Source organism: Heptranchias perlo, chromosome 4 (genome assembly GCF_035084215.1).
Source record: "Heptranchias perlo isolate sHepPer1 chromosome 4, sHepPer1.hap1, whole genome shotgun sequence".
NCBI classification, from domain to species: domain Eukaryota; kingdom Metazoa; phylum Chordata; class Chondrichthyes; order Hexanchiformes; family Hexanchidae; genus Heptranchias; species Heptranchias perlo.
The window spans coordinates 16,281,351-16,297,394 of NC_090328.1; the positions used below are offsets into that span (position 1 = coordinate 16,281,351).

Sequence of the window (16,044 nt, forward strand, 5' to 3'; positions counted from 1 at the left end):
GGAAGTGGGCAGGTTGGAGCCGGGCTCCAGACCCGCCCCGGGAATCCCCGATTTTCGCAGCCCCTCCGCCGCGAACGCACCCGCTCGGGGGTGCGAAAATCGAGCCCTATAACTCCGGGACCTCATCCCTGACTCCAGCAGAGAAGATGTCTTCATGTGGCAACATTTTTTATTATTGAAGAACATATACAGACAGCACTGAATGAAGTCATTAGATCACTTGTGGGTGACGACACCGTGCAAACATAAAAAGGTGTCCCACAATTTCTACTGAAGGCAGTGCCCTTCAAACAAGCCTGGAACTTATGGTGAACGATATCATTGTACGAAAGCTTAACATGTTCATACCAAAGTCTTGTGTCTGCTATTTTAACACAGGTCAAATCTCTGCTAAAGTAGCAGATGAAGGAATATCATATGACCGACAGCATATGATGTTAGCATTCTAATGCTAACATCGCCAATGTCAGATTTCTAAAGCTTGTGTACTGTATTTACATGTTCGATTGCAAACCAGATCTACCTACCATGGTTTTTTAAATGATTGACATGGTAGTAGTCAGAAGGTAAACAATATACTGTTAGGAACTTAACCTGTGGCTTCATGTCAACTGAATGTCATTAAATCAGTTTAATTTGCATAAGATTGCAAAATAATTTCAACGAAACTTAATTTCTCAATAGAGATAAAAAAAAACTGCAAATGCTGGAAATCTTAAACCAAGACAGAAAATTCTGAGAAATACAAGCAGATCTCTAAGGACTCTAGGCCCTAAACTCTTGAATTCCCTCCCTAAACCTCTCCACCTCTCTCCCACCTTTAAGATGCTCCTTAAAACCTGCCTCTTTGACCAAGCTTTTGGTCAGCTGTCCTAATGTCTCCATCTTTGGTTTGGTTTCAATTTTTGTCTGGTAATGCGCCTGTGAAGCACCTTGGGATGTTTTACTATGTTAAAGGCACTATATAAATGCAAGTTGTTGTTAACCATCTGAAAAGCGAGAACACGGTTCTGGCTAAGGGTCTCTCCCCAAAACATTAACTTATCCTTTCTCTTTTCGGAAGCTGGTGCACCTGCTATTTATTTCAAGCACTTTCTGTCCTTACTCCTAACTTCTGATTAGTTTGACTGACAAATATAATGATGCACAGTAGACAAACCAAACCAAATTAAGATTAGCCCAATGCTTCTATTACAATATATAAAACAAGTTAAGAAAGAAATTGATAGATAGAAAGACAGAAACTCTGTGGAAATTAAATTATTTGTTTAAAATGAATTATTATACAGCGGACTACTTTTCCACTTAAAATATATTTGAGTTATATCTACTCACTGGGATGTTCCAGTCTTGCCAGTTGCCTCTGATGCACATGCATGTTGATAATGCCCAGTGCTTTCTGTTTGTTTGTGTAGTGATCAGGTCGTTCCAATATCTCAGTTAGTTTCAGGTTGTTTCGAATAGCATTGGTGACAGTTGACCTGGCGACTATCGGCAACTTTTGCTGGTAGTTGTAGTCCATAAAGTTGATTTCATCGTCAAGGATGAATTTTGCTCTAAAAGCAAATGAAACAACATCTTAGGGATGCGGCAAGATAGCAGGAAAGTGGAGAATTGCTTGCTGCCCAAATGGCCTCTCTGTGCTCATACCCCAATCAATGTTAGGAATGGGAAAATTACATTTGGCCCCTAAACTCTTTTTTTTGTAGATTTGAACCTCATCTTCCCCCTTTCTTACCAGTTGGGGAAGGAAGAAGATTGTCTCTGGTTGCTGTGTTAGCAACATTGTGCACATTGCGAGAAGATTTCTTCATTGGTATTTCGAGTAAAATCATGAATGCATTTTTTAAGAACATGTTTATCATTTCACCAGACATAATGAACACAGGAAATCTTCCTCCCATGTATATAATGTCACATTGTACAGCAGGCAGAGTAAATCTTCCCTCTTTCTCCAGATGCCTATCCAGATGCCGATCTAAAGGGTGGCTAAGGCAAACGTAGGTCCCTTAGAGGATGAGACCGGGAAATTAATGGTGGGAAACATGGAGATGGCAAAAATGCTGAACAAATATTTTGTTTCAGTCTTTACGGTAGAGGACACTAAGAATATCCCAACACTGGACAAACAGGAGGCTCGAGGGGGGGAGGAGCTAAATACGAGGGTCTTGAGGGAAGTGGCAGTAGGGATTGTTTTTTTTTTATTCGTTCACGGGATGTGGGCGTCGCTGGCGAGGCCAGCATTTATTGCCCATCCCTAATTGCCCTTGAGAAGGTGGTGGTGAGCCGCCTTCTTGAACCGCTGCAGTCCGTGTGGTGACGGTTCTCCCACAGTGCTGTTAGGAAGGGAGTTCCAGGATTTTGACCCAGCGACAATGAAGGAACGGCGATATATTTCCAAGTCGGGATGGTGTGTGACTTGGAGGGGAATGTGCAGGTGGTGTTGTTCCCATGTGCCTGCTGCTCTTGTTCTTCTAGGTGGTAGAGGTCGCGGGTTTGGGAGGTGCTGTCGAAGAAGCCTTGGCGAGTTGCTGCAGTGCATCCTGTGGATAGTGCACACTGCAGCCACGGTGCGCCGGTGGTGAAGGGAGTGAATATTCAGGGTGGTGGATGGGGTGCTAATCAAGCGGGCTGCTTTATCTTGGATGGTGTCGAGCTTCTTGAGTGTTGTTGGAGCTGCACTCATCCAGGCAAGTGGAGAGTATTCCATCACACTCCTGACTTGTGCCTTGTAGATGGTGGAAAGGCTTTGGGGAGTCAGGAGGTGAGTCACTCGCCGCAGAATACCCAGCCTCTGACCTGCTCTCGTAGCCACAGTATTTATATGGCTGGTCCAGTTAAGTTTCTGGTCAATGGTGACCCCCAGGATGTTGATGGTGGGGGATTCGGCGATGGTAATGCCGTTGAATGTCAGGGGGAGGTGGTTAGACTCTCTCTTGTTGGAGATGGTCATTGCCTGGCACTTATCTGGCGTGAATGTAACTTGCCACTTGTGAGCCCAAGCCTGGATGTTGTCCAGGTCTTGCTGCATGCGGGCTCGGCAGGGATTGTGGATGCTTTGGTAATAATTTTCCAAAATTCTCTGGACTCGGCAAAGGTCCCAGCAGATTGGAAAACTGCCAATGTAACACCCTTATTTAAAAAGGGTAGTAGGCAGAAGGCTGGAAATTATAGACCAGTTAGCTTAACATCTGTGGTGGGTAAAATTTTGGAGTCTATTATTAAGGAGACAGTAGCAGAACATTTGGATAAACATAATTTAATAGGACAAAGTCAGCATGGCTTTACTAAGGGGAAGTCATGTCTGACAAATTTGCTTGAGTTCTTTGAGGATATAACGTACAGGGTGGATAAAGGGGAACCAGTGGACGTAGTGTATTTGGACTTCCAGAAGGCATTCGACAAGGTGCCACATAAAAGATTATTGCTCAAGATAAAGAATCACTGGATTGGGGGTAATATTCTGGCATGGGTGGAGGATTGGTTGTCTAACAGGAAGCAGAGAGTTGGGATAAATGGTACATTCTCGGACTGGCAACCTGTAGCCAGTGGTGCTCCGCAGGGGTCGGTGCTGGGTCCCCAACTCTTTACAATCTATATTAACGATTTGGAGGAGGGGACCGAGTGTAACATATCAAAGTTTGCAGATGATACAAAGATGGGAGGGAAAGTAGAGAGTGAGGAGGACATAAAAAACCTACAAGGGGATATAGACAGGCTGGGTGAGTGGGCGGAGATTTGGCAGATGCAATACAATATTGGAAAATGTGAGGTTATGCACTATGGCAGGAAAAATCGGAGAGCAAGTTATTATCTTAATGGCGAGCAACTGGAAAGTACTGCAATACAAAGGGATCTGGGGGTCCTAGTGCAAGAAAATCAAAAAGTTAGTTTGCAGGTGCAGCAGGTGATCAAGAAGGCCAACAGAATGTTGGCTTTTATTGCTAGGGGGATAGAATATAAAAACAGGGAGGTATTGCTGCAGTTATATAAGGTATTGGTGAGACTGCACCTGGAATACTGCATACAGTTTTGGTCTCCATACTTAAGAAAAGACATACTTGCTCTCGAGGCAGTACAAAGAAGGTTCACTCGGTTAATCCCGGGGATGAGGGGGTGGACATATGAGGAGAGGTTGAGTAGATTGGGACTCTACTCATTGGAGTTCAGAAGAATGAGAGGCGATCTTATTGAAACATATAAGATTGTGAAGGGGCTTGATCGGGTGGATGCAGTAAGGATGTTCCCAAGGATGGGTGAAACTGGAACTAGGGGGCATAATCTTCGAATAAGGGGCTGCTCTTTCAAAACTGAGATGAGGAGAAACTTCTTCACTCAGAGGGTAGTAGGTCTGTGGAATTTGCTGCCCCAGGAAGCTGTGGAAGCTACATCATTAAATAAATTTAAAACAGAAATAGACAGTTTCCTAGAAGTAAAGGGAATTAGGGGTTACGGGGAGCGGGCAGGAAATTGGACATGAATTTCGATTTGAGATTAGGATCAGATCAGCCATGATCTTATTGAATGGCGGAGCAGGCTCGAGGGGCCGATTGGCCTACTCCTGCTCCTATTTCTTATGTTCTTATGAACCCTTTTATACTATTTCATTCAATGGCCTCCCTTAGTAATTTATTCATAACGTCTATTTCCTTGCAGTTTTTAAACATGAAAGCTAATTTTAAAACTATACAATTGATTTATTCTTCACCTTTAACACGATCATAGTTATCTGAAGCATCTATACGAGGTACAAAAACGACCATTTCGAAAACGGCACAAAGATGCCTCCGAAATTCGCAATTCTAGTTCCAGTCAAACATTCATTGGCAGGCAAGCATTTTAAATGAGGTAGAAGTTAAAACAATGTACATCTATGAATGATTCTATGCCCATCGACGGTCATTTTTGCAGAAATGGCTCCTATCGATTCAACCATAGCCAAAGCATTTCTAACAATGGCTTCTCTTGCCACCCCTTGCATTCTCACCTCGGGAGTCCCCAATGAAGAATCCATCCTTGCCCCCCCACACCCTCCCCCTCCTCATCTCCATGCTGGCCCTCGGTGACACCATCCACTAACAGGGGTGGACCAGGGCCCTTGCACATGTATGCTTATGACACCAAGCTCTACCTCTTCTCTTGGCTCTTCCACTACTTCTGTGTTCTTAGACTACTTGTCGAATATCCAGTCTTGGATGATCTCTAATTTCCTCCAGGTAAACACTGGGAAGACTGGAATCATCATGTTTGGTTCTATACTCTATTTTATATTCTCCCAGAGCGCTGCCTCAGGCTGAACCAATCTGTTCTCAACCTTGGCGTCCTGTTTGACCTTGAGCTGTTTATGACTCCAAATTGCCTCCATCAGAAAGAATGCATACTTCCACCTCAATAACATTGTCCACCTCCAATCCTACCTCAGCCTATATGGCATTGAAGCCCTCATTCATGCTTTTGTCATCTCAAGACTCAATTACTCCAATGCTCTCCTGCCCAGCTCCCCATTCGACAACTTCTGCAAACAAAAACTCTTCGTGCCTGTATCCTAGTCACACCCACCCATCATCCCAGTCATTGCTCACCTACATTGGCACCCAGTCCCCCAATGTCTCAAATTTAAAATTCTCATTTGTGTATAAATCTGTCCATTACCTTGCCCCCCTGTAATCTCCTCCAGCAAATGCTTGCCTACAAGCCCCCCCCCGCCCCGCTCCCAATAGTCTCCATTCCTCTGATTCCAGCCTCTTGCAGTGAAAGGAGGGGGGGTAGCAGTGCTTTCAAGCAGCCAGATGCCACTCTCTAAACCCCTCCACCTCCCTCTCCTCCTTCAAGTAACTTCTTAAAACCCACCTCTTTGACTACGTTTTTGGTCACCCTTCCTATTCTTTCCTTCTTTGGCTCAGTTTTTCCTTATACCTCTATGAAGCACCTTGGTACATTTTTCTACGTTAAAGACACAATATAAATGCTAGTTGTTGTTGTTAAGCATCTAAAAAGAGATGCTTAAGTTCTTGTGCAAGAAAGTGTACTTCCTTTATATCTTCTTTTATTCATACAAAGCATCACATGATATTCTGAACTAAGCAAAATACCATAATAGTTATAATATGGTGACACACCACCACAGCTCACTGGTGCTGTGAAACGGTGACAGAATGTGGGTTCATGGCTGCTGTTACAAATAGAGTTTCCCAATCTCAGCTGTTATATGAAGAAGCATCAAGCTGAGATCCCAAGGTTCCCTGCAAGGAAGGCGAGAAAATCTCTGGTGCACTTGCTAGCATCCAGGTAAAGAACGGCTTTAGGAGAGATCTGGGAACAGCTGGTATCAGTGTACTTTTTTCCAGCTGTGTCGTTAGTTAACGGAAAGAAAATCTGAATGAACATAAAAAACAAGAGAAATAAAACAATTGTTAAAAGCTTTTCAGGTTTTTAATTTGGCAGACGTGGAGAGGGAGAAGTGGTTGTATCACAAATCTAAACTATGAAGCTAATCAACAGCAAAGGCTGTGAACCATTTAGGGAATAGGACATCAATGAATGTGCATTAAGTCACATACGTGCAGGTTGACATAAGGCGGTTACAAAAAGGCATGAAATAAAATTAGTACGCAGTGAAGCTATATTCCCAATACAAACTTAATAATTGACAGACTTCTTAATTTAATTAAAGGATTACTGCTATGAAAACATTCTGGCTTGTGAACTGTATGGAGGCAAGAAATCTTTTCTCTTTTTGCAATTTTCTTCCCTCCTTCCCCGAATGCGATGATCCATGCTGGGATTTGGTTCCATAGGTACTGGTAGCTGTCTTGTATCTTATCCAAGTGAGTATTCTTCAAGTGTAAGCCTAGGCAGTGAGTGTTGGCAGGCCATTTGACCACGTGAGGTCGAGCCCAATCCTGTCCCCACCCATCATTCACACACGTACCCATTTCCCAGTAGAGTCACTGGATAAGGGACAGGAGCAGAAACCCTGGCTCACTCTCCTCTCCCGAGACTACTGTGGCTCCAATGGACTCTGCACAGAGCAGAGATTGAACCTGGGAACTCCTGTTCCATATTCGCTGTAATACGGCAATATTTACCCAATGAACCATTCGGGGGGGGGGCCCTGAAAGAAAATTTCAAAGAATACACAACTTACATTTTAATGAATAACAAGCAATGGATTCCAGTCTGTAGTCATCTTGCATGGAACCAGTGCTATCAGCAATGCCTTGAGCAGTTACCAACAAAATTGCTCACTTCCCAGCACCTCAGTAAAATTATAACATGCCTTTAATAAGCCATAACGCAACATAGAATACAAATACTCACTGCCTATTTGTCAGCAAGGTGTATATGTGTTGTATCAGACACTCTGCTCCTCCAGGCTTGGAATGAATTGTAGCATCAATTAGTTCCTTGGGAATATTCAATTTTTTCTTGAAAAAAAACTTGGAACGAAAAGTATGATAAAAAAATTAATTGTTGAACACTGAGAAAAGCATGTTTACAAGCTTTTCTGTTAAAAATTGTTAAAAGCAGCAACAAAACGGTGTCTACACAATTGTCAACCTTCAGCTAAAGATTGCTGATATCTTGTCATGACAGTGCATCATAAGACATCATGTCCCCATTGTTATCCAATGTTTATAACGCATCATGGCATGGGAAACCGTTAGTTGCCTGTTTCTGTATTGTTGTGGAATATGCAGGAGTCAACAGATTGATTGACGTGCAGGCCCAAAAAGGGAGGAAGGGGAGAGCTCAAGGTTCTGTATGAACTAATGGGTGGCTGTAACGTGTATATACACACACATCTGGAGACTTAACGCGTACTAGTTCGAATATTCTCAGGGTGACTGAACAGCTCAATATCTCATCACAGCGTCGAGTTTGATCACCTCGGGAACTTGTCGGAGTAACCTATCGCCAGGTTGTATTATATTTTATCATTACTACTTATCTTGCATTGTAAAGCTTAATAAAACTTTAACGTTGGAACAAAACACCTCCTCGCCTTTTTGATTAAAGGCTGAACCATAAATAGAACTTACAAACACACAAACTTCCAAACACAGCACAGGTTCTGGACGTACAGGAATAAGTATCACCTTTATGATGCCGATTACAGTGTGATTTGTAATATTTAATTGATGTTGTTTCCCTATTCAGAAAAGTACTCTTATTTTTAGGAACATAAGAACAGAGGTAGGACTGCTCCACTATTTTGATACCCATTGTAACTATCAATTTAATCTCACTTCCCTATATCTCTTAATACACTCGTGTCCCAAGTAAGTACCTATCTCCCGTTAAATACAACAATTGACTTTGCATTTGTGGCCTTTTAGAGCACTGTATTACACATTATCACAACCTTACATGTGAAGAGATTTTCCTGGATTTGTTTTTAACTGGCTTAAATACTAAGATTACGACTTTATTCTGGATCCCATACTAGACGGAACAGTCATTCCCCATCTACCTTGTCAGTTCCCTCCATTATCTTAAACATCTTGATCAGATTACCCCTTAAGAGCGGAATTGATTAAAGTGGACTGGGAAAATAGATTAAAGGGTAAGACGGTACATGAGCAGTGGTGTTCATTCAAGGAGTTATTTTACAACTTTCAAAAAATATATATTCCACTGAGGAAAAAAGGGTGTAAAAGAAATGACAGCCATCCGTGGCTAAGTAAAGAAATTAAGGACAGTATCCGACTAAAAACAAGGACATATAAGGTAGCCAAACTTAATGGGAGGATAGAAGATTGGGAAGTCTTCAAAAGACAGCAAAAAGCAACTAAAGGATTGATTAAGAAAGGGAAGATAGATTATGAAAATAAATTAGCAAAAAATATAAAAACAGATAGCAAGAGTTTCTATATTATAGAAAAAGAAAAAGGGTGGCTAAGGCAAACATAGGTCCCTTAGAGGATGAGACCGGGAAATTAATAGTGGGAAACATGGAAATGGCAAAAATGCTGAACAAATATTTTGTTTCAGTCTTTACGGTAGAGGACACTAAGAATATCCCAACACTGGACAAACAGGGGGCTCTAGGGGGGGGGAGGAGCTAAATACGATTAAAATCACTAAGGAATTGGTACTCAGTAAAATAATGGGACTCAAGGCGGATAAATCCCCTGGACCTGATGGCTTACATCCGAGGGTCTTGAGGGAAGTGGCAGTAGGGATTGTGGATGCTTTGGTAATAATTTTCCAAAATTCTCTGGACTCGGCAAAGGTCCCAGCAGATTGGAAAACTGCTAATGTAACACCCTTATTTAAAAAGGGTAGTAGGCAGAAGGCTGGAAATTATAGACCAGTTAGCTTAACATCTGTGGTGGGTAAAATTTTGGAATCTATTGTTAAGGAGACAGTAGCGGAACATTTGGATAAACATAATTTAATAGGACAAAGTCAGCATGGCTTTACGAAGGGGAAGCCATGTCTGACAAATCTGCTTGAGTTCTTTGAGGACATAACGTACAGGGTGGATAAAGGGGAACCAGTGGACGTAGTGTATTGAGACTTCCAGAAGGCATTCGACAAGGTGCCACATAAAAGATTATTGCTCAAGATAAAGAATCACTGGATTGGGGGTAACATTCTGGCATGGGTGGAGGATTAGTTATCTTACAGGAAGCAGAGAGTTGGGATAAACGGTTCATTCTCGGACTGGCAACCTGTAGCCAGTGGTGCTCCGCAGGGGTCGGTGCTGGGTCCCCAACTCTTTACAATCTATATTAACGATTTGGAGGAGGGGACCGAGTGTAACGTATCAAAGTTTGCAGATGATACAAAGATGGGAGGGAAAGTGGAGAGTGAGGAGGACGTACAAAACCTACAGGGGGATATAGACAGGCTGGGTGAGTGGGCGGAGATTTGGCAGATGCAATACAATATTGGAAAATGTGAGGTTATGCACTTTGGCAGGAAAAATCAGAGAGCAAGTTATTATCTTAAAGGCGAGAAACTGGAAAGTACTGCAGTACAAAGGGATCTGGGGGTCCTAGTGCAAGAAGATCAAAAAGTTAGTATGCAGGTGCAGCAGGTGATCAAGAAGGCCAACGGAACGTTGGCTTTTATTGCTAGGGGGATAGAATATAAAAACAGGGAGGTATTGCTGCAGTTATATAAGGTATTGGTGAGACTGCACCTGGAATACTGCATACAGTTTTGGTGTCCATACTTAAGAAAAGACATACTTGCTCTCGAGGCAGTACAAAGAAGGTTCACGCGGTTAATCCCGGGGATGAGGGGGCGGACATATGAGGAGAGGTTGAGTAGATTGGGACTCTACTCATTGGAGTTCAGAAGAATGAGAGGCGATCTTATTGAAACATATAAGATTGTGAAGGGGCTTGATCGGGTGGATGCGGTAAGGATGTTCCCAAGGATGGGTGAAACTAGAACGAGGGGGCATAATCTTAGAATAAGGGGCTACTCTTTCAAAACTGAGATGAGGAGAAACTTCTTCACTCAGAGGGTGGTAGGTCTGTGGAATTTGCTGCCCCAGGAAGCTGTGGAAGCTACATCATTAAATAAATTTAAAACAGAAATAGACAGTTTCCTAGAAGTAAAGGGAATTAGGGGTTACGGGGAGCGGGCAAGAAATTGGACATGAATTTAGATTTGAGATTAGGATCAGATCAGCCATGATCTTATTGAATGGCGGAGCAGGCTCGAGGGGCCGATTGGCCTACTCCTGCTCCTATTTCTTATGTTCTTATTTTAGGAGGCTATAACCAAATCCAAGTCCTTCACACCAGATGGATCACCCAAAACTGAACACAATATTCCCAGTGTAGTCTCTCTATAATTTCAGTAGAACTTCCTTACTTTTATATATATTTTTAGTAGGCACAGCACAGGAGAAGGCATTCAATCTATCGTGCCTGTGCCGGCTCTTTGAAAGAGCTATCCATTTAGTCCCAATCCCCTGCTCTTTCCCCATCGCCCTGTAAATTTTTTCCCTTCAAGTATTTTCCCTTTTGAAAGTTACTATTGAATCTGCTTCCACCACCCTTTCAGGCAGTGCATTCCAGATCATTACAACTTACTGTGTAAAAAAATTTTTCCTCATGTCACCTCTGGCTCTTTTGCCGATCACCTTAAATCTGTGTCCTCTGGTTACCCACCCTTCTGCCATTGGAAACAATTTCTCCTTATTTACTCTATCAAAACCGGCCATGAATTTGAACACCTCTATCAAATATCCCCTTAACCTTTTCTGTTCTGAGAACAATCCCAGCTTCTCCAGTCTCTCCACATAACTGAAGTCAGTCATCCCTGGCACTATCCTAGTAAATCTCTTCTGCACCCTCTTTAAGGCCCTGACATCCTTCCTAAAGTCTGGTGCTCAGAATTGAATACTTGTGATGAAGCCCAGCATTCTGTTGCCTTTCGTTGACTATTTTTTGCACCAGCGAGCTAGCTTTTAATGACGTATACGTTGACCCCCACATTCCTTTGTTCATCCCTCCAGTGCTTCCCCATTCCCATCTGCCACTATTATGTCCAAAGTCTACTACCTCATACTTGGTAACATTAAAATGCATAGAATTTTACAGCACCAAAGGCGGCCATTTGGCCCATCGTGCCTGTGCCGGCTCTTTGAAAGAGCTATCCAATTAGTCCCACTCCCCGCTCTTTCCCCATAGCCGCCCAAATTTTTCCTTTTCAAATATATATCCAATTCCCTTTCCGTTCCACCCAATGGCTTAATCTTTCAGGTATGTTCATTGCATTTCTGGAAGAGGAGATTTACCTGGGCCTGCATCCATGCACAATGAACTGCCTGGATGCAGCGAATATAGGCAGGTCGGAATGCACAGCTGTAAAGGAAGCCATCTGATTTTCCTTCCATTCATTTTAAATGGAAGGAAAATCATGTGGGTTCTGTTACAGACTCCAACCTGCCCGATTTGCTGATAGTCAGTGCGCCCGGTACAGATCCAGGAAAATCTCCCCTCTAGATTCAAGAAGGAAATCATTAACTGTCAGAACAGTGAAAGTAGTCTGTGGCCTGGTGTAGAAACATAGAAAATAGGAGCAGGAGTAGGCCGTTTGGCTCTTCGAGCCTGCTCCGCCATTCAATATGATCGTGGCTGATCCTCTTTCTCAATACCATATTCCCGCTTTCTCCCCATACCCCTTGATGCCGTTTGTGTCTAGAAATCTATCTAGCTCCTTCTTAAATATATTCAGTGACTTGGCCTCCACAGCCTTCTGTGGTAGAGAATTCCACAGGTTCACCACCCTCTGAGTGAAGAAATTTCTCCTCATCTCAGTCCTAAATGTCCTATCCCGTCTCCTGAGACTGTGACCCCTCATTCTAGACCCCCAAGCCAGGGGAAACATCCTCCCTGCTTCCAGTCTGTCTAGCCCTGTCAGAATTTTATACGTTTCAATGAGATCCCCTCATTTAATGAGATCCCCTCATTCTTCTGAACTCTAGTGAATACCGGCCTGGTCGACCTAATCGCTTCTCATACGAAAGCCCTGCCAGCCCAGGAATCAGTCTGGTGAACCTTCACTGCACTCCCTCTATGGCAAGTATATCCTTTCTTAGGTATCTGTCTATACATGGATGTTAGGGAACTTGGGGAAATAAATAGTGATGTCTTGAGGAGTGTACATATTACAGAGAGGGAGGTGCTGGAAGTCTTAACGCGCATCAAGGTAGATAAATCTCCGGGACCTGATGAAATGTATCCCAGGACGTTATGGGAGGTTAGGGAGGAAATTGCGGGTCCCCTAGCAGAGATATTTGAATCATCCACCGCTACAGGTGAGGTGCCTGAAGATTGGAGGGTAGCAAATGTTGTGCCTTTGTTTAAGAAGGGCGGCAGGGAAAAGCCTGGGAACTACAGACCGGTGAGCCTGACATCTGTAGTGGGTAAGTTGTTAGAGGGTATTCTGAGGGACAGGATCTACAGGCATTTGGAGAGGCAGGGACTAATTAGGAACAGTCAGCATGGTTTTGTGAGAGGAAAATCATGTCTCACGAATTTGATTGAGTTTTTTGAAGGGGTAACCAAGAAGATAGATGAGGGCTGTGCAGTAGACGTGGTCTACATGGACTTCAGCAAAGCCTTTGACAAGGTACCGCATGGTAGGTTGTTACATAAGGTTAAATCTCATGGGATCCAAGGTGAGGTAGCCAATTGGATACAAAATTGGCTTGACGACAGAAGACAGAGGGTGGTTGTAGAGGGTTGTTTTTCAAACTGGATGCCTGTGTCCAGCGGTGTGCCTCAGGGATCGGTGCTGGGTCCGCTGTTATTTGTTATTTATATTAATGATTTGGATGAGAATTTAGGAGGCATGGTTAGTAAGTTTGCAGATGACACCAAGATTGGTGGCATTGTGGACAGTGAAGAAGGTTATCTAGGATTGCAACGGGATCTTGATCAATTGGGCCAGTGGGCCGATGAATGGCAGATGGAGTTTAATTTAGATAAATGTGAGGTGATGCATTTTGGTAGATCGAATCGGGCCAGGACCTACTCCGTTAATGGTAGGGCGTTGGGGAGAGTTATAGAACAAAGAGATCTAGGAGTACAGATTCATAGCTCCTTGAAAGTGGAGTCACAGGTGGATAGGGTGGTGAAGAAGGCATTCGGCATGCTTGGTTTCATTGGTCAGAACATTGAATGCAGGAGTTGGGATGTCTTGTTGAAGTTGTACAGGGCATTGGTGAGGCCACACTTGGAATACTGTGTACAGTTCTGGTCACCCTATTACAGAAAGGATATTATTAAACTAGAAAGAGTGCAGAAAAGATTTACTAGGATGCTACCGGGACTTGATGGTTTGACTTACAGGGAGAGGTTAGACAGACTGGGACTTTTTTCCCTGGAGAGTAGGAGGTTAAGGGGTGATCTTATAGAAGTCTATAAAATAATGAGGGGCATAGATAAGGTCGATAGTCAAAATCTTTTCCCAAAGGTAGGGGAGTCTATAACGAGGGGGCATAGATTTAAGGTGAGAGGGGAGAGATACAAAAGGGTCCAGAGGGGCAATTTTTTCACTCAAAGGGTGGTGAGTGTCTGGAACGAGCTGCCAGAGGCAGTAGTAGAGGTGGGTACAATTTTGTCTTTTAAAAAGCATTTGGACAGTTACATGGGTAAGATGGGTATAGAGGGATATGGGCCAAGTGCAGGCAATTGGGACTAGCTTAGTGGTATAAACTGGGCGACATGGACATGTTGGGCCGAAGGGCCTGTTTCCATGTTGTAACTTCTATGATTCTATGATTCTATTTGACAACAATGAAGGCACTTCAAAAAGTATTTTGATTATTTAAAATGCTTTGAGACATGAGAGGCACTATATCAATGCACGTATTATTCTGCTTGGCCTAATGCATTCAGCAGTAAGCAACCACCTCACTGGTTTGTATTGGCAGCCATCCCTATGCTCCTGCTCTTGTGCCTCAGTCGTGTGGTCCCGTTCTATTGGAGGACCTTGCTTTCCCATGGTGTATTCTTCTCCCCAGGCATCTTGTTCACATATTATCCTTAACATTTGGCGGTCGTGGGATCTATTTTATCAGCAACTTCATAAATCATGTCATTTTAAATAAAAAAATTAATAATTGTCACTGTGGGTCTGTATTAAAGAAGAAAAGAAAGAACTGGAATTAACATAGCGCCTTTCACGACCTTAGGACGTCCCAAAGCGCTTTACAGCCAATGAAGTACTTTTGAAGTTACTGTTGTAATGTAGGAAACGGGGCAGCCAATTTGCACACAGCAAACTCCCTCAAACAGTAATGTGGTAATGACCAGATAATCTGCTTTTAGGTGTTGGCTGAGGGATAAATATTGGCCAGGACATCAGGGAGAGTTCCCCTGCTCTTCTTCAAAATAGTGCCATGGGATCCTTTACATCCACCTGAGAGGGCAGACGGGGTCTCGGTTTAACGTCTCATCCGAAAGACGGCACCTCCAACAGTGCAGCACTCCCTCAGTCCTGCACTGGAAGTCAGCCTAAATTATGTGCTCAAATCTCTGGACCTTCTGATTCAGAGACGAGAGTGTTGCCACTGAGCCACAGCTGACATTAATTGCATGATAAAACAGCCTAGCTGTTTGGAGACTGGATGCATAATTGACAATACAAGCTGTTTTGGAAACAAAGAACCATCCTATAAAATCTACTTGTTAAAACTACTGAAAGTTAAAAATGGGTTATATTTAAAGGGTCTGGACATTAAAGTTCTAAAAATTTCAATTATGTTACATAGCGTCTTTAAATAAAGGCTCAAAAAGCAACATACTGTGGATACTGGAAATCTGAAATAAAAACAGAAAATGCTGGAAATACTCAGCAAGTCAGGCAGCATCTGTGGAGTAAGAAACAGAGTTAACATTTCAGGTTGATGACCCTTTTGTCAGAACTGGAAGAAGATGAAGATTAAACAGTTTTTAAGCAAGTACAGAGCCAGGGAAAGGGGGGGGTGGCGATGGAGGAAGGGGAGGGGAGGAAAGAACAAAAGGGAAGGTCTCTGATAGGGTAGAGGGCAGGAGTGATTAAATGACAAAGGGGATGATGGTGCAAGGCAAGGAGGGTGGTAATGGGACAAGTAAAGAAACAAAAGATGGGTCTAGAGGAGCTGTAAATGGCATCATGTAAAACATCAGAACCATTACCAGCACTAGCTGTCCGAGAGGATTTTCTCATCGAAACATATACAATTCTGACAGGACCAGACAGACTAGATGCAGGGAGGATGTTCCCGATGGCTGGGGAGTCCAGAACCAGGGGTCACAGTCTCAGGATACGGGGTATGCCATTTAGAACTGAGGTGAGGAGAAATTTCTTCACTCAGAGGGTGGTGAACCTGTGGAATTCTCTACACAGAAGGCAGTGGAGGCCAAGTCATTAGGTGTGTTCAAGAAGGAGATAGATATATTTCTTAATGCTAAAGGGATCAAGGGATATGGGGAAAAAGCAGGAACAGGGTACTGAGTTAGACGATCAGCCATGATCATTTTGAATAATGGAGCAGGCATGAAGGGCCGAATGGCCTACTCTTGCTCCTAT

General features: G+C 43.2%; 1 protein-coding gene across 2 annotated transcripts in view; it reads right to left on the bottom strand.

Moving 5' to 3' along the window:
- Nucleotides 1-16,044, bottom strand: part of spata4 (spermatogenesis associated 4) — a 31,637-nt gene that overhangs the window by 3,920 nt on the left and 11,673 nt on the right. For both annotated transcript variants that reach the window (XM_067982128.1, XM_067982129.1), the window contains exons 3-4: nucleotides 7,321-7,439; nucleotides 1,336-1,556 (exon numbers count right to left, since the gene is read on the bottom strand). In XM_067982128.1, the coding sequence (XP_067838229.1) occupies nucleotides 1,336-1,556; nucleotides 7,321-7,439 (340 nt within the window). The remainder of the gene's footprint in view (nucleotides 1-1,335; nucleotides 1,557-7,320; nucleotides 7,440-16,044) is intronic.